A 19,475-nucleotide genomic window follows, 5' to 3' on the forward strand; every position below is an offset into this window, starting at 1 on the left:
TTGGTTGTAATTAGATCTGTAATTGTAGTCTAATTATAGTTATACCCAAATGTGTGGAACAACTACCGTGCAAACGCTTGAACACTCTGGATGTTTCTGGATATTGTTCCCGATTTTTGCAGAAGTTTTTCTGGGACTTGTAGAGTTACAGACACTACCTTCCATTACAAAATACAGAATGTACCCTTCTGACTGGACCCACCTGTATGCCTAGCCACACCTGCCACACATCTCCTGAAGTCTAGTCAAATGCTCTATGCTCCCTCTGCTTGCAAGGGACCCAAATGTTCCTGATGCTTTGAGCAGGAAAACAAGACTTCTTGATCTCAGCCCTCACTCATGTGGTCACACTGAACCAAACACAACCGAACATGATCTGCTTTTGCCTCACTACTTTGTCCTTCAAAAATAAAACAAAGCAAAATAAAACCAAAACACATAATGCATGTTGTTGAACTAAGCTCGGACAAAACATTACATTCTTTTAACTTCGCTACAGTAATATTAATCCTTAACAAGAGGCAGTATTTACTCTGGCATTGAGTTTTATATAAACATGCTCACACGTGCTGCATCTCCACAGGAAAAAATCTGCTAACCACAGAGTTCATTCCTGAAGGACTTCTATGTCGGCAGAGGGTTCAAAAATATACATTAAATCACATCTACTTCAAGGACCGTGAATGGATTTTGGATTTCAACAGCCTCATTAGCAGGATGCGCTCACCAGCCTGATCTTCGTCCAACTTCAGCAGCAACCAAAGACATTTCACATTTGCCAGGACAGAGTTTAGCACCACTGTAGCATTCAGTAAAGATGATCCTTACGTATTTAACATGAAACAGTCAAGGAGATTCTGACTAGATTTCATACACTTCCTTAGAATCACTTGGTGAAATAAACGTACTCAAAGGCTTTCCTATGCTGGCTCAGGTTCATTATAGCTCAGAAAATGTTGCCGTTATTCTACAGGATACACTAACAGAGAACGTGGCTATAACACTATTAACAACTGTATGCACTGACAATAGCCTTGATCTAAAAATGAAAAGATGCAGTGGAATGTGTTAGAAGCCTGGGAAAGACAGGAGGAATCTAACTAAAAAAGTCCTATCAGATGCATTTTAATCAGTTCTACTGAGCACTGAGTGCTGACAGGAGAGGCTATTCCACTCCAGGCACAGCTCCCTGACACAGATTGCAAGAAGGGAAGAAAGCAGGAGAAGATCCAGACACCCCTGAGTACACATAGCAATGCAGCATTCATGCTCCCTAATATTCATAATCACTTGGAGTAAGCAGAACAAAAAGCACTCACAGGTTGCACTATGAGTTCAGCCCGCATCAGGCAATCCGAACAGTTTTGCAAAAGCTCTTGAATGGTGTTCTGACGTCTGGAAACTGTACAGGTACCATTTTGACTGTTGGGGGAGAAAAACATGATGAAGTAAGTACACACCAATCACACATTTCAAAGAGAAATAAGAAATACAAATTCCCAACAGCTAAGGGAATAATGAGATAATAAAACTAGTTAGGCTTCAAAGAGACGAATATTCTTTATCTGGCACGTTCTGGCATAATCTCTCAGTAAAGTTTTAATGCTGATTCCATAACAGCATAACCATTTTATAATTCTGTAACAGTAGACTTTAGAATGACTTTGCCACAGGATCAAGCAGAAGGCAGAAACTAACATGTGGTAAAGCAAAGAGGGGTCCTTCCAAAGCAGATATTTGTAACTTACAACTGAGAACACTTCTTAAGTACTACGGCAGGAATAAATTATTCAAGATCTTTCTTAAAGCCACTTTATTAATATAGTAGGTAGCCCTTCCGATATGCTGTGTTATCCTACACGTTACCACAAGAGTCATTAACTTTGAGTGCAAGAAGAAAGCAGGAATGGATTCCCTATGCAAGTTTAATATAGTGTTTATTCGAACACTATACAACCGTATGAAGGGCCCCGTTACTAGCAGAAATATGTGAAGCTAGTGCAGTGTCTTAGAAAGGCATTTCAAGATGCATAAGCCATTACAAAAATAGATGTAGTGGTTGGAGTGGGAAAACGTGTTTTCTGACAAATAAATAAAAGGGGCAGTTTGGAGGCTCCAAGTAAAACCCTGGAATTCAGAATGCTAGTAGGGAAAAAAAGTCAAGGCAGCAGGATCATTATTGCTGATTTACACAAAATCCACTGTATCCATAGCATCAAAACGTTTTTTTCAGCATCAGCCCATCCTGGGATTCAGTCACCAAAACGTGCCACTGCTAGCTGAACGTGGGCGAGGTGCTTTGAGCTACCAATCATTCCTAGCTGACGGGATCAGAGCTCCCAAGCAAGCTCAGACAGTTCCTAAACTGATGCACTTGCCAGTGAAACTAAAAGAAGACACAGCTCAGAGATGGTAGGAAACTAAGGGGCTTCCAAGCCTTGCCTGGTTTTCCAGCTGCTATGCTTGCAGGAAGTAATCTTTTCCAATACAAATCACTGAAAGACCAAATCTTCAATATAACACTAAGTTCAATAAGACTAACCATTAAAACCTGTTCAATCCAACAGAACCAGCAAGTCTTTGAAATTCAGTGGAAGTCTTTCCACCCAGTTTAACAGGCTCCAATGAGATTTAGTAACAAGAATTTTGGCAGTGCAAAAGAAGACTGTCTCTCATGTAGCACAGGTAAGTTTGTGCCTCAGTACTATGCAGTTTTCCTATCAGCTCCTTGAACAAGCACAAAGTGTTTTAGAAACTTTTTCAGCTTGCTCCTGTTAATGCCAGGGAATAAACCCTCAAAGACACAGAGCCAGGGCTGGACATTCACTGGGCGGCTTAAAGCAAGCTGTCCACAAACAACTCCTGACTTGTGCTGTGATGCTCTAGCTGAAAAAAGGTTGTGCCCTACTGTGCTATGCACCCCGTGTATCCTGGAAACAGCTGAAAGAAAACAACTGTGAAAAATAAAATATGGGTCGGATTTAAGCCAGGCTTCCCATCAGCTTCCCTTCCAAAAACATTCCTTCTCATTAGGCACAGATGTTGTGTTTGGACTTAGAATCACTTGACTCCATCTAAAATTTACATTAATTACACCCACAATTATTACCATTAGTAAAACATAACAGAGAAATAAAAAAAAAATCCCAGTAACTTTCTCTTATTAGGACATGAAGAGCATACTTTTTCTTCAGGCTCTTGTTTTCAAATAAATCAAACTACTAAACCAATTTATAAGACAGAAAAAGTAGAATTCTAAGTAAGTAGTCTGTGTTCAGCCCAATTATATTCAAGTACCACATGCAGCATTATTGTCCAAATAATGAAAGTCAGACAACTGAAGACTCTTTAATACACACGTACAAAAATGACTTAGTAACAGGAACAAGTAGGAGCAGAGAGCTCCCAAACAAAGAGCACTCTGCATTAGATTTCCAAATAAAATTCTAGAAGCTACTTGTTTACAGGACATGTCAGTCAATACAAAAATAATGAGGTGTATAATAGGTGAAAAGGTAATGGGCTGTTAAGTGCAGCAGATGACAGTGAGTGACCTGAAGACTTCCATCCCACCTGCCAACTAGAAACGGTGCTGCTCTGCGTTACTGGGTATGCCCAGAGAAAGCAGCTGGCAGTACGGGAGCTCGTGTGCAATGGCACAGCTCCACTAGGTCAAGGCGACCCGAAGATTTGACACCTGAGGAGGATTTAGGTACGTAAATATACTCAGGAAGATAAATTAATCTCCAAATTTAAAGATAAATACTTGCAGCAAGATGATACCTGAACATATTTTGGTTGGCATGGAAGTTGGCACTAGCACAATCTGACATGAATGCAACCTAGTGTTTTCCATCCATGTGACAGGAAAGCACCTCATAAGCAGTTTCAAAAGCTTTCAGCTTTGGCATAATGTTCCTCTTAACTGACGCTTTAATGTGAATGAGTAGATCAAAGCAGAAAGGCCAATGCACAGTAAGCAGACATCCCGCCTTGAGGCAGAAGGAAACAGCCAAAGGAAACCATATACAATGTGTTGTCATAGAGAAAAATACACTGGACCAAATAAACTTAAATGTGTGATCATGGTAGGTGGCATCATAATGTGTAGGCAAGAAGGAACCTGGATTTTCAAAGTAGAACTATGTAACATGGATGCTATTAACAGAAATTACGTCCCTCGGGGAGACGTGGGATCCCAATAACCCTCACCTGACTAACTGGATTACCATGGAAGATGTTTTGTCAGGGTGTCTCTTGCTTCATTCGATTTTGTTTATATAAGAGAGTAAAATGCAGGTAATGTTCGGTCATTGTAATTAATAACTACTGCTCTTATGGTGACGTTTTCATTTCATTTTCATTTTTAATTTCATTTCGCTTTTAATTGTGGCAATATCTAAAGCTCAACTGGTGAACACAATCCTGCTGCACCAAAGACTGCAGATACACACAGTGAAACTGTGGACAGGTTTTTCACTTGTTTTAAAGTATCCCTGTAAATACAGCATGCATATCCAAGCATCCCAGCTATTTGAGCAGAAACAGAAAGAACTGGAGCTGGGGCCTTTTGTCGGGTCTTATAAAACACAAGTGCATGGACTCAACTAATAAATATACATATTCGCAAGGACTTGAATAATTGCTGTACTGCTTTGGTTTTGCAAAGCCTAAGAAACAGCGCAGACGACTGAAGAAGCCCAGATTGCTTCAGAACTTAACTACCTATTCGTACCTACAAACTCAAAATTTCAGACAGCAACTTTTGAGGGTAAATCATGAATTTCAAAGAGACACTGTTAAAATAACTTTATTTAATAGCCGTTAACTGTTCAAGGAACAAAGGAAAAGAAACGGGGCTAGTGCCTTTGTTTTAAAACTATTAGAATACATCAAAAGACAGAAGAACGCATTTGGATTTGCTTGCTCCACGTAGGACAGAACACCTTGCTACACCGAGCTCCTGTTCTCACAGAGGAATATGGGGACAGGCTGGGACTGCTGTTGCAGCCGGGCCTTGTGCAAAATGGATTTTTTAGACACCATGTTCCTGCTGCAATACACCAACTCGGCTAAACTCAGGATTTTACTGGCAAACCCTCAATTTCTGGGCTAGGTTTGCACTTAACTGGTAAGTCATATCAGTGAGCACAGCTCTACAGAGAAACAAGAACTAACTATTCCTGCCTTCTGCAAACGGGGCTGAGAAAAGCTCTCAAGGCCAGGCTATGAGTCATGAGAGTTGAGATAAATATTTCAAACATAGTTAGTGCCTCCTTCCCCACAACACACCATGGGTGACTGCTGGTGCCACCGACATATTAAAGCAGTTAAGAAGCTTCTTCAATCTGCTTTTTCATTTGCCCAGTGCTGCTAAAGTCAAGCTCTGTGGCAGGGAGGCTGCCCTAGCCCTGCCTCTGCTAGTGCAGCAGCATCAGGAGCTGCTGTATTACCGATGGGGCTGTTAGTGTCTAGAAAGGCAGGGAACAGGGGCATGCAGAATAGGTCTGGCAGCTGCGCGGAGCCTTCCGACAGCTCCACGCTCCCTTTAAACTTCTAAAAGCACCAAAGGGATCCTCTTGGCCCAAAGATCTCATTTGAGAGAATACAGGCAAAATAAGAATAATCCATGTTAAGTATTTCTGGTTGCTCCACAAAACGCTTTTGAAAATTAAATGCATTTAAGAATTAAAGGAAGCTTTTTAAAAAAAGTCTTTTTTGCAGGCGCAAAGTATCCAGCAACTCCCCTACCCGACAGCGACAGCGAGGGTGAAGCTGAGTAAAACAAAACTCTTCTTTTTTTTTTTTTTCTTCCTTCACCCACACAAACTTGTTTGAACAAGACAGGGATTCATCAAGGGATTACCTGGTATGCCCAGGCTAAAGAAGTTAAAAGAAAAACCTGAACTGGATTCTAAAATCCCAGGACAAAGACTGCATCCATCACTGGCGTTACCAACCTCCACTGCCTGCTAGTTTTTGTGTGCCCCTGCAAATGCACATATGCGCTCAAATCAAGTATCATAAAACAGTTTTAACATGTATGTATATGGGTTGATTATGACAAATACAGTTTCTTTGGAGATAAATGGATACAAGGTGGCCAGTCACAATATTCTTAAGAGTATAAACAGAAATTACTATAAAACAACTTTTTTTTTCCTCAAAAATGTGAATGCAACTGTTAGAAAAAAACAAGAATGTCATGATCAGAGTTTCTCTCTATATATTACTGTATTCATTTGTATTAATTTAGGCCCAGTTCAGCCTCCTGTCTTCTGAGGACACAGACAGATTAGGACATGATGACAGTACACCTCAAAAGATCCCTGTATCCTGCACAGCTGGGCTCTTCATGCCATTAGAAAAATGGAAAGAAAAAAGAAAAGAAAAATCACTGACGAAATCTGAAAACTACTGAGGCCAATTACCTTCCACGGAACTAGGATTTCACAAGGAATCCTGCCACACCTTTTCCAAGAAAATTCCCACACTCCTGAGCAGGACATTTTCCTCAGTGAGCTTTATAATATTAATCATCAGAAGCACTGACACAATTTTTAAAGGCAGTACTTGGTAATTATAATAGGCTCAACAAGTGTTTACATAGTCAGCACTCTCTCTCCAATTTCCAAGTCTGAAAGAGGAAGAAACTGAATACAGAATCCATCCTGCAAGGAAGATCAAGGAAATATATCTCCTCTCAAGAAGACTTGCTTGAAATGCGGCAAAACCCTTCACTTTACAGAGGCTTTTATTCTCTCAAAGATGGATACCTTGAAATGGAAGTGGTATCACAGATACAACCCTTAAAAAGGTGAGTTAGGAAAGGTGCAATTTGGTTTTCTTCCTATCTTGCTGCAGCGTTATCCATTGTGAAGACTTTGATGACTCAAATACAATACGTGCTCTGCTAGTATGGTAGGTATTTGGCAATTCACATTATTCTTTACTCTCTGCCTTCTGGTATTTTTATTACTCACCAGGGCACTTTTTATGTCCAGTGTGCCACTTGACAAGAGAATTTTTTGCAAAAAAAGGCAAAGTTTGAAAAAGTTTGAAGATTACAGAATTTTCACATTTCTTCTTTTCACAGCCTATCTATGCTTTATCTCTCCATAGCAAAGACATAATAAATATTTGACTGATGAATCAGCAGTTTTGGAGCGAGTGACTCACTGTCAGGCTGTGTATCTGCACCTAGGGCCAAGCTCGTTCCGAGTTCCCAAGCCAGAAGAAACTGGGAATGTTGTAAAAGCACCTTGCGCTAGGAGCCCTAAGGGTAGGGAGCGTCTGACATTGCTCTGTGAGTAATGCAATGCTCAGCACAGACTTGTTTGGCAGAATACGCCCCAAAAGTCACAAGGCTAGACCCTAAGTCGAATCCTACTGCATTTGAAACTAAGCTACAGTAGTCTTCTCTGTTTTTTTTAAAAAAGAAGCATCAGTTTTTTGAGTTCAGTAACTTCCCACTAAAGTTTGGCACACAAGGTATCAGGCTAAATGCAACTATTAAAACCAATTCACAGGTTATGGCCCTGATCCTGCAAACACACCATGCACAGGATTTTCTTCTGCACATAGAGCATATGTGCAAAACTGGGGACAACAAATTGTTTCTTCACCTGGCAAAAAAAAAAAACTTATTTTGTTTTTTGGAATGCATTATAATTTAAGTCAGCACTGATTAAAAATAAATCTATGAAATTCAACAAGCTGCAAACACATAAAATGTTTTGCAAATAATTATATAAAGTGTTTTGCATAGTCTCATATATAAACATATATAGATAATAAATATATATAATAAAAAATACATGTTTATATAAAATACATATGCCTATATTTTAATCCCATTAACAGGGTTCTTCCATCTCCATGCAGAGACCTCCCAGTAAGGCAAAGAGGCACTTCTATTGTGAATCCTGTGCCAGACAAGCCTTTTCAAAAAGGAGACAAAAATGATGCATGTTGCAGAGAGCAAACGAAAGGATGTTGGTACAACGTTGTCTGCCTCTTGATGAAGCCTGTACTTTTTACTCTTGCTAAGCCATTACGGAAAGCTAAAGAAAGAATCATACAAACTATGGAGTAGTTTAAAATATGTAACAAAAGCCAAAGAATGTTAAATTAAAGGAAGGTATTCCTCCTCTAGCATAAGTCAGGCGTAACAGGGCAGTTACTCCAGTAAAGTCAATGTAGCTGAAACAGATTCAAGTTTGTAAAACAGAAAGTGCTCAGGAAGTAGCATGTCCTGCCATTAATTTTTTGTGTCTCCTACAGCCGTTAAAGGCACTTGCAGTGGAGCACCATGACTAAGACAGGCCTTAGTCTGCATTTTGGAATCCCAGGCTGTATAGTATCTCCTGGTAAAGCAATGCATTGCTCCAACTGCACAGCAATGAACAGGTATTCTCATAACAGTACATAGATAGGTTACAGCAGAATTAAATTATAACTAACATACCTCTGCACACACCAAACTAGAAGGCAAACGAAGAACTAAAACTAAGGATTGCACAGAGTAATAAACAGAATATAGGCAGAATGTGAACTTGTCTTCCATTGCACGGTCCTCTTAATAGCAGGTCCAAAGCACCAAAATAGAGCTCTAGGTCTTAGCTAGGGTAATCTCAACAGCCATTTATGCATATGCTGGATAAAGCTTGAATGTTGCCATCCGCTTATTGTATATGTTTAAATCCTTGCGTCCTAATGTCCTAACACCAAAACTAGGGTTAAACGCTAAACCATCACAGCCCCTCCTAAATCCGCGGCCTCAATGGTTAAACCAGTAGCTGTAACAGCGTCATTCCTCATGCACTAAGAGTAGTCAATCAACAGCAGGGTTTAGTACGGTGGCTTATCAGTACACTGGGGCTGCTTTCTTCACTCATCATGGCTGGCACCTACTCTTTGGGCCTGTGAACCCCAGGACAAGGTGATTAATGGAAAAGCCTCCATCACCGCTGTGCTTATAACTGAAACAAACACAAGGGCACATAAAATGGTGGGTTTGAGCTAGCCTATAGTTTGCGTTTGATGAGCCATTGCTGGTGACAGCAGCGGGACCCGCGACTGGATATAGCATACGCCTAGGGAGGCATTTGCATCAGCAGAGTTTGTTTTGCATCACCTTTCAAAAGGAAACCATTCCTTTCAAAAGGAAACTGTGCCAGGTAGCATCAGAAAAAAAAAAAAAAAAAAAAAAAAAAGGTTCTTTACTTGCACTTAAAATGTTTGCAAATGTTTGCAAAATGTTTGTCTTTTTTAGAGGGGGAAAGAAGAAAAAAAAATAGCTCAAATCGAGGACAGGTAGGGCCCCCGGCCACCCGCCGCCCCACGACGGCGCCATCTCGCGCCGCCCCGCCCGGCGGGGGCGCCATTTCGTGCCGCCCCGCAGCTCCCCCGCACACTCGGAGCGCGGTCCCGCGCGGCGCCGTCGGGGCTCGGCGGCACCTACCCGTATCCGTCCGAGGCGTAGTCGCCGCCGTAGGTCTTCTGCTGGTAGTAGTAGGCCTTGTGGGTGTGCGTGGTGCCCCCGCCGCTGCCGCAGCCCCCCGCCACGTGGGAGCTCATCTCGTAGCGCAAGTCCGTGCCGGAGTCGGCCCGCGCTATCCGGCCCAAGGTGTTGAGGCGCGGGTGCGACCCGCCGTTCATGCTCATGTCGCCGGAGCCCGCGCCCGCAGGGGACGGCGCTGGGCGACCTTAGAGGGCAAGGGGGCCGAAGGTAACCGCGGTCCCCACAGGGGAGAGGGCACGGCGCTGTCCCCGGCGGAGGTGCGCGGCGACGGGCAGGGCGGGCGCGTCCTCGCGGAGGTTCCCGTCGGCGGTGCCCGGGCGGGGGGCAGGCGGCGGCGCCGCCGCGGCGGCAGCGGCGGAGGGCGGCGGGGCTGCTGGCGGCCGCGGTGCGCTGGGAGCGGAGGTGCCGTCCCGTCCCGTCCCGTCCCCGCCGGCACAGGGAAGGCGAGGCCACACCTTTCGGCGTCGGTTTTAAGCGGCCACGGGGCGGGCGAGGCGCCGCCGCCTCCCGCCGCCCCTCCGCCGCGGCCGCCGCTTCAGCCGCGGCCCGTCCCGGCCGCCGCCCTCCGCGGCCGCCCCGGTCCGCTCTGCCGCCGCGGCTCGCAGCCCCGAGCACACGGGCAGGCCTGCCCCGAGCTCCAGGCCCACGCTGGCTTTCCGACTTGCCCGGCTTGGCACTTCCCGTTCGCCGTCGGGAGTTTGCGCCTACCACGAATTCCTTTGCGTGGAGAGGGTCCTTGGTGGCAGACGTGAAGCCCACTCAGATATCCTGGCAGACTTGGCAGGAGAAGGGTAGGCAGGCTGTGCTTCTACTCTATGCAGCCCACACAGGATGGGCTGCCACGGATCCAGCAGGACATTCGGCCCGGAAGGGGCAGGGGCAGTTAAATGGGCACAGTTGCATCAGGGCCGAGGCTGGTTGGCCGTCGACACCCGCCTTGCCCCCACTCTGAAACCCAGCAGGGCTGCAGTGCTTGTCAGGAAAGCAACACTTCCGTTTCGTCCACTTTGTCCAAGCCATATCGTAGAACAAAATCATTTTAGCACGTTGGTGCGTTCACAGGGTGTCAATAAAGTTGACAGTTTGCCATAGACAACCAACGGTTCCTTCAATGTTAGCCATTGAATACTGCATCAGTGTCATGGATCAGTTTGGATCCATTTCACAGCTATGCTCAATTACGCTTCTCCAAGTGGCTTTTCTGGCCACTTGTCCATGATCTCAGAAGAGAAGACATGGGCAGACTCAAAGACTTTTTTTTTTTTTTTTTAAACTTAATCCCACAGTCATGCTCTGTGACAGTGCATGTGCCATAGGCTCTTCAAGTATGTTGGAGATGGCTAGCAGCTCACACCATCTGTCAATTCTTTGACCCATTTATGCCTTTCCTGCAATTATCATTTTCTTTCTTGGTGTTTAAGATCTGAGAGAAATGCCAAAGAACAATAAATAAACACACCACAGGGCAAGACTTCCAGCAGTATCCAAGAGAAAACTGAATAAGAACAATTTTACCTAATGCCACTGAAACCGCTGGAATACCATGACATAAATTACCTGAGAACCTGGCCTGCTGCAGAAAGTGGCAATAGGAACAGCATAGTAGGGGTTTAGCAGCTGTCATAATCAAACATGGAGCTCCTCAATCCCAAAAGGCATCCCAAAGGCACAGCCTGGAGCCGTGTAGACCTCTACAAAGACTCAGAATGTAACTTGCCTGTTATTTTTGAAGTCATACAGCGACTTATGTATTGTAATGTATTTTATATATTGTATATAGCATGCATCATTGTATGTGCCTATATATGTGTATGTGAATTTGGGGTACTTTTGGAATAAAGATTTTATCTGTATAATTTAACATTTTATATATATATTATATATGAGTTGTTAGGGAGCAGAATAGAAAAGCAGTGAGGATGAGTAAGAACAGCAAATATATACTCCTAATGCTACAAGGGAGGAAGTAAAAAGGTAGGAGACAAGCACAGATGTGGAGTACAAGACGCAGAGTGAGGGGAACTTGAACGTTATGCCTTGATATATGCCGGTCTAAAACTTTTGAAACTTACAAAGGTCATTATGTTATTGCTATTAGTGTACCTAAAAGTCATGTTTTACAAAAGGCGAATATGCCTCAAGGCTGGCACTTTTGTTTAGAAGTACTTGAAGCTTTTTCTTTTTTTTTTTTCTGGACTTCGGGAGCACTTTGAGAGCTGTCTATTTGTGCATGTACGTATTTTGAAATCTGGGAGTATCACACTGATTTGAGGTTCTTGCTGAGTTTTAGAGCCACCTCCAATCAGCCCTGCCTTTCAGCTCGGACTAGTGTGCCAGCCCAGTGAGACTCTCTTGTAATGGAGCCTGAATGCTTGTGATACACCCAGAGGCCTAAGTGAGTCACTCTTACCTGGACATGTAGAAAATGTGCTTAAACAGCAAATAGGCTAGATTCTGCTGGTTGCATTTGCACCATTAGCTCCACTGAAATTAGCAGGCAAGGATAAGACTAAATTGCTGCTGAAAATAGCGCAGTGCACCCCTCTGAGCTATTTTCATACATAAATGATTGAAATACAAATATTTTTATTTGCTGAAGCAAAGTAAATGAGTACTACTCTGAGGGGAATCAGCTATCTTGTAGCAAAATGAAGTTATATGGGAAAATATCAATATCATAACTGGAGAATACTGTGTAAGACTTGTTCCACTACATTTGGAAAGACCCAGTCCTAAAGTACTTAAAGTCATATTTTTTTTTAACTCTCCCTTGACTTCCCAAGGGTTTCTGAGAGCAAGCGTTTCTACATAAACCTCAGTATGTCTCTCTCTCTTTATTTTTCTAAGCATACACCATGCAAAAGAGAATAAAATGCAGTAGTTTGGAATTTCTTACTCCCTTAGCCTGAAGGTGGGGTTCTGCCTCATAAGACATGGAGCTGTAAACACTATCTGGGTCTTAGGAGACCCTCTTTAAGCAAGATGCAGTCTAAAGGTGTAATACATCCCTCCTGGTTCCCTAAGCCGACTCAGAACCGAAGTCCCTTCTACTGCTGCATACTCAAATTCACTTCCTTAGGAATTGCATTTATCAAGAGGATACTAGCAGAAAAGTAATTCCAGGGATCCAAATGGGACGTGGTTGTGCCTAAATTCTCATTTAGAGAAAAGACGGAAGCTCCTTTACGGGAGCTCCTTTACATCTCAGCTAGATAAAATCTCTCGTTAGGTTTTGTTAACAATTGCTCCCCACCCCAAATGGCATATATAAAAACTCTGTTTTCCAAAAGGACTGCTGGCTCGAGGGTCTTTAATTGTTCATGAAACTATCTTGTATGAATGCAACAAGCTGAGTTTGTCCCTCCCTGTATCAGGTATTTAAAATACATCTGTATTTTATCTTATAAAATGAATTTCTAAAGCAGCAGCTTGTTAATTAACTTTAGCAGTAGCTTCCATCTTCTCCTTCACATCCCATCTTCTGAGCTTAATTCTTGACATCCTCTCTTTACTATCCTCCTTGTATGGAGAAGAAGAAAATAAATTTGAAGAAGTTGAAACAAGTCAACAAGCAAAGATTATCTCACATTGAAAGTGCAAATCCAAACGTGATTTGGTGATTGATTTTCATTGTTATTACTTAGGAAAAATCAGGTCATGAATTGCAAACAAAGAGATTGAGTCATCACGGTAAAACAGAATGTGACTTCTGTGTGTTCAACTCCCACAGTTTTGGCTAGTAAGGACGGGTTTGAACGTGCAAGCCAGGGATCTTTCTACTGTGACTGGTATGTGCAATGGCAGCCTGAGAAATGATAGCTAAGATTGAATGGCAGCATCCACAAAGTCCATGTTTCTTAGGAAGTAAAGGTCAATCCTTGGAATTTCCAGTTACTCATTTCACTCAGACTGAAGCATAAATAAATAAATAAATAAATAATGATTAGCACTTGTTTATGCTTGAAAATTTGTTCGTCTGAAGTCTGAGCTTTGCTCTTAATGGAAGAGAGGCTTGCTAGATGGTACGAATTGCAACAGTGACTGCAGAGATGGTCTGAAGTGTCATAACAAATATAGATAAAAAATCTAGAGGGCTCAGACAATTCACTCGCGGAGTATCTCTGTAATGCTGAAGCTATATCTTAAGTACTCTTAACTGTTATTTAATTATGGGCAAATTTGCCATGCCCTGCAGTACAAACCATTTTAATACACAAATACGCCTCCTGAACAAGTGTTTGGAGGGCTTGGAGGGGCAGGGAGTGATGGACATGGTGCCTTCAGTGTGAGCCTGTGACTAAACAAGCCCTGCAGTGCCCGCTAAGAGCTGTCAGTCTGGATCCCTGAAAACCAACTCTTTTAGACACCACTTGTTTTAGACACCAGAATATCATGGTACCCATTTCTGTTTGAGTGAAAAAAGTCATTACATTAAGCAAAAAACGCATCCTAGAAGTGCACAAAGATAACTCGAAAGGAAAAGGTGTGGTGAAGGATGTTCTACTGTTGTCAAACCTGACTGACTACCCAAACAAAAATGTCAGAAAGCCTCCCTCTCGCTTCAGGTGGAGGAAATCAGCATATGACATCCTTTTCCTACCATGTTCCTGCCATGATGAGCAGAGTATGCACACAGTATACAAAATCAGAACTTCTGATTTCACGTTATTGCAAGCAGAGCAACTGAGAGTGATAGTACAAGGCCACGTATTTAATGATACACTATTTTCTGTTCATTCAAAAATTCACAATTTTATTTCATGAACACCAGGTGAAATATGCTGAAGCTTCAGAAGTTAACACATTGAAAAATATTTAATAGTGTGAAAACAGAACTATTTCTGACTTGCTATTTCATAGTAGTAGGACACAGATCTTGTCAACCACATGATCTGAAGGCAATACACTCTCAGTTCAGTTGTGTGCAGGAATTATTTTAATAAATGCAGACCTCTTGGCAGCATATTTCCTTGCTCATTATTTAGACAGTTTCATATTTGGTGTTAGATTCTAGAGTGCAGATGAGCCCACATGTGTAGCGCAAGATGGGACTTGGACAGTGCAAGCTGTCAAGTGATCTTTACACTTGCTTGACACTGGGGCACTGGAGCTGCTCTGTTTTACAGCAACTCTCTCTGGACCATGCGGATAGGGGGCATGATGATTTTATTGACACCCGTCCCTTTTATGTTTCATCTGTGGCCTCTTTCCTGGAAAAGGGAATGAAGGGTGAAATGAGAGTTGCTACAGTGGCCTTTGTAGACACGTAGGATTTCCCCTCATTAATGTGAATCTTCCTTTAGCAAGACTGTACATTATTACAGATACTTGTCATCACAGCATGTCAAATAACTGGGTCACTGCATTGGCTTGGGGCACTCATAATCTTATTAAAATGTCGCCACCATAATTAAAAATATCTTTCAACTTGTAAGAGGGAATAACAGAGCAGAGCAGTTATAAAGATCTTGAGTATCTTTACAATTTTAATAGAGGAAAAGTAGAACTTCTTAAGCAGATGTGTATGCACACCCACTCCTTGCTGATCTTCTATGTGTAAAATGGCTGCAGGCTCTGCAGGACAATGGAGACTTGGATCTAATATATACAAAAGAATAGCAATTAACTCACTTTGCACTAGTTCTTGCAAACAGACTCGTCCTTTCATGGTCAATTTGTGGGTCATACCACAGCTATTTTGATAACAAACAGGGATGAACTTCAGTGCTATGCCAGAAGCTCTCCTTCTCACAGCTGCGGAGTGGAGGAGTCATCCTCTCAGGAATATTTTGTTCTCCAAAACCCCAAGGCTATGGAGGGAAATTTATCTTCTAGAAGAATTGGAAACCTTCTCACCAAGATTCCCACTCTACAAACTGCAGATGTTATCACAGTGTCATGTGCTGCAGCCATACTTGCTTGTATACGCAAACAGCAAGATCTCCCCACACCAAAGAAACCTCAGCGTACTTGCTAAAACCATTATTAAGAATTGTCTTGTGCTGAAAAAGTCTTTTCAAATGGCTAATATTTGACTCAAAAGATCATTAAACAAGGACTTTTGTTACTATAAAGTTTGCACTAGGAGTGAGGAAAAAGAGGCTGCTACTCCATGCCCCACTGCCTTCCCCTACAATTCCATACAGATAAGTCCAGAGGTGAGAGGCTGATGCCAAATTTTCAATTTGATACAACTGAGTCATGTTGAACAGAAATGCAAGAGTGAGAAGCCCTTGTCAATTTCAAGTTTATTCTCTTCCATACAGAAGCATAATCATTTATATATATATATAATCCATTTAAAACTTGAATAGTGGTCATTAAGTGGGACCATGATACTACAAGGTAGACCCTGGGTGTCACAAAACATGTACCATGACTACCACCCTCAAGATGTGAAAATGTAAATTTGGATGTGTTGCCGTGTCTGGACCAAATTTCAGTGCTGCCAAAATTTCACTCAGACTTGCAATGAAGTATTTTGCTTTATCTCAGTCCACAATTACTATTAGTGTTGCTGCTCCATGTTCAAGAGCTGGTGTGCTCCACTTTCTTCCCCCAAACACCTACACGAACTGCAGATCAAATAGCAAAACTGATTTCATTTGGTTTTCCACCTTCTCATTTTCTGTTCTATGTAATTATAGAAGTCTGATAAAGAGACCAAGGATTAGAGCCCTAATATGATGTAACATGATAAAGAAGCTACTTTGCATTAATATTTTCTCCCCTGTTCTCTATGTGTTTTAGATGTGTCTGTGGATAACTGCAATATCTTCTCTGTGTGATTAGGACTGAGTCAGACATTTAGGAAATAGAATTGCTATTTTATTTCTTCTTCTCTTTGTTCAAACTCAGTTTTTGTTAGCGTGAATGAACCTTTAGGACACAATGAGCTGTTCATAAAAAAATAGCTAATCTTTTGTGTAGTTAGCAGTGTAAGAACTGGTAAGGCTAATATCAATAATTTGATGAAAAACAAGGGGATTTTCTGTGTCAATCTTGTTGTCACAGGGCTGAGGCCTTATTCTGACACTGAGGGGGCTAACAGCTGTCTTCTTTAGTTTTATTTTCTTTTATGTCTGGCTTCCTAGGGAATCTCCTCTAAATGACTTTGTAGGGAACAAGATCAACTTACTGTAACAATGCTTCATTGTGCACGTCTCACTGAACTAAGTTTTCTGAAATATTCTTTAAAGCCATAAACAGATCCTGGAAGACCACAGTATGCGGAATAGCTTTAACACAGTATATACATAATTATCCTGTTTAAATATAGGTCAATATAATTTCCTTCAATGTAACCAGAAATTTCACTTATCCACGCTACTATGTTGAAAGTTAAGTCTAGTACTGTCAGACTGCATGAAGAAATGAGCATGAAGAAATTTCTTTTTTTTTTTTTTTTCCCAGGTCATTCTCTAGTCAAGCCCCTGCAAGTTTAATCTGCAAGTTTTATTGCAAGCAATAAAATAACAAACTAGTCTTCAGGTTTTAACTCTATACTTCCTTGTTCTTTTTGTAGCTAACACACTCTGTTGATTCAGACAAGAGGAAGAGGAACCATCCATGGTTCTTCTGGGAGAGACAGGAGCACTCAGAGCTCACTTCATCTGTGTCTCAGCTGGGCAACAGGTATTTGTTTGGCAGCAGCAAAACCCAGTGACCAAAGGGTACTCCTGTGCAGCAGAGCTGGGCAGAAGGAGGAAGGATCTGTCACGGTTGCATGACAGCCAATACCTTGGTCAGATACGTTTTGCTATGAAGTTTTGTCTGCTTCATCTAACTAGGCCATAGATTTCAGGTCTTCCATTTTTTTTTGTGTGTGAGCACTTAATGGTACTGTAAAGATGATACTTTAAGTGAGACCACACTAGGCCTTCTAGGTGTTGAAAAATTTGAGTATAAAGTCTCCCTTCCCAACTTAACAAAAAATGACAGAATCTTTCAGGTTGGAAGGGACCTCGGGAGGTCACTAGTTCAGAGTTCTGCTCAAAGCAGGGTCAGTTTTGACTTTAGACCATGTTGCCCAGAAATTTTATCCAGTTGGATCTTGAAAATCTCCACAGATGGAGACTACAAAACCTCCCCAGGCAACTTGCTCCACTGCTTGACTGCCCCATGGGCAGAAGTTTCTCCTTATCTCCAGTTGGACCCTCTCTTGTTTCAATTTGGGCCCATTGTCTCTTGTCTTCCCACTGTGCACCACTGTGAAGAGCTTGGTTCCTTGTAAGCATTGGCAGGCTGCTCTTAGGTCTCCCCCAAAGCCATCTCTTCTACAGACTGAACAAGTCCCAGTCCCTCAGCCTGTCCTCACAGGGCAGGTGCTTCAGCCCTCAACTACCTTGGAGGCCCCACACTGGATTCACTCAGGTTTATCAAAATGTTTCTTGCTCTTGGGCCCCAAATTGGATGCAGTACTCTAGATGGACTTAACAAATACCATGTAGAGGAAGATAATCATTTCCCTCAATCTCCTGGTTCTGTTCCTGTTGTTATAGCCCAGGGCAGTTAGCCTCCCCTGCTGCCAGGATACACTGCTGGCTTGTGTTTAGTCTACAGCAGCCTAAGTCCCTTTCTGCAGAGCTGAACCCCAGACTGCACTGATGAAAGGAGCTGTTCTGACCTAGGTTCAGGACTTTGTATTTGCCCTTGCTGAATTTCATGAGGTTCCTGTTGGCTCATTCCGCCAACCTACCTAGGTCCATCTGAGTGGCAGCCCTGTCCTTCAGCTCATTGACTGCTTCATTCGGGAATAAGACTTGGTTCTCTCTCCACTTTCACATCACTGGCAAAGATATTAAATAGGATAGATCCCAGAACAGATCCCTGAAGAACTCAGCTTGTAATAGCCTCCAGGTCATGAACCATTATCTACTCTTTAAGGTCACCAAACAAGCTAATTTTTTCACCAATCTGCTAACCTATCTGTCAAGACACTAATGCATACAAAGATGGTGCTTATAGTTTTGTTAAAGTCAAGGTAGATGACAACCACTGCTCTTCCTTTATAGAAGGCAATCAGGCTGGTGAAGCAGAGGAAATTCCCACTCGACATAAGAGAACATAAATTTACCATGGGTCTAAGCATCAAAGAAGTACCCTGAGGGGCTATGGAGTCTCCACCTTGAAGATTTTCAAAACCTATCTGGAGAAGGCCCCAGACACCCTGCTCTACCTTGACCTGCTTTGAGCAGGGTTTGGACCAGAGATCTCTAGAGCTCTCAGACTGCCTGTGTGATCTGTGATTGATTTACCATTGATAAGTCTATGTTGGGTATTCCCAAACACCTTCTCATTCATGTAATAAAGCTTTCACAGTCAGCACTATCCCTAATAAAGGTTTCATATCCACATGAACACACCGTATCTGCCATGGAATTCTGCTTATTCCAGAGGGCATAAACCACCTTCTTCATTATTTACAATTTCTGGCAGAGTCAGTGGAGACCTCAATACCTCTTCCTTTTGGATGGAAGAAAATAATACTTGCCTGGGCAAAGATTATCATAGAATCATAGAAGTGTTAAGGTTGGAAGGGACCTCTAGAGATCATCTAGTCCAACCCCCCTGCACACGCAGGGTCACCTAGAGCATGTGGCACAGGACTGCAAGCGGGTTTTGAAGATCTCCGGAGAAGGAGACTCCACAACCTCTCTGGGCAGCCTGTTCCAGTGCTCCATTACCCTCACTGTTAAAAAAGATTTATATATATATACATGTATATATATATATATGTATAAAATTAATTATTGATGCTGGATGACAGCTTTTAATAGCAGCTGGAGGTGTTAGTGTTGATAAGCACTGTTTTACAATAAAATAAGGGATATAGAGGTATCCAAATGTTAGTGATTTTTGCAGTAAAATACATTAGAGCTGGTCACAATTTTCCCATGAAGAATACTAAAGAAATATTTTCCACAAATCTCCCCTGTATTTTGGCATCTCT

At 42.3% G+C, this 19,475-nt stretch overlaps 1 protein-coding gene across 2 annotated transcripts in view; it reads right to left on the reverse strand.

Moving 5' to 3' along the window:
* Window positions 1-9,709, reverse strand: part of DSP (desmoplakin) — a 37,735-nt gene extending 28,026 nt beyond the window's left edge. Inside the window, exons 1-2 of one of the 2 annotated variants that reach the window (XM_088521716.1) lie at window positions 9,464-9,709; window positions 1,320-1,422 (exon numbers count right to left, since the gene is read on the reverse strand). In XM_088521716.1, the coding sequence (XP_088377842.1) occupies window positions 1,320-1,422; window positions 9,464-9,666 (306 nt within the window). In that variant the 5' untranslated portion in view covers window positions 9,667-9,709. The remainder of the gene's footprint in view (window positions 1-1,319; window positions 1,423-9,463) is intronic. The other variant, XM_088521715.1, reaches the window with a different exon arrangement.
* Window positions 9,710-19,475: the final 9,766 nt, after the last annotated feature.

The sequence above is a fragment of the Tinamus guttatus genome, unplaced genomic scaffold (assembly GCF_059628265.1).
Source record: "Tinamus guttatus ecotype Peru unplaced genomic scaffold, ASM5962826v1 Tinamus_guttatus_pri_ptg000131l, whole genome shotgun sequence".
In the NCBI taxonomy this organism is placed as follows: domain Eukaryota; kingdom Metazoa; phylum Chordata; class Aves; order Tinamiformes; family Tinamidae; genus Tinamus; species Tinamus guttatus.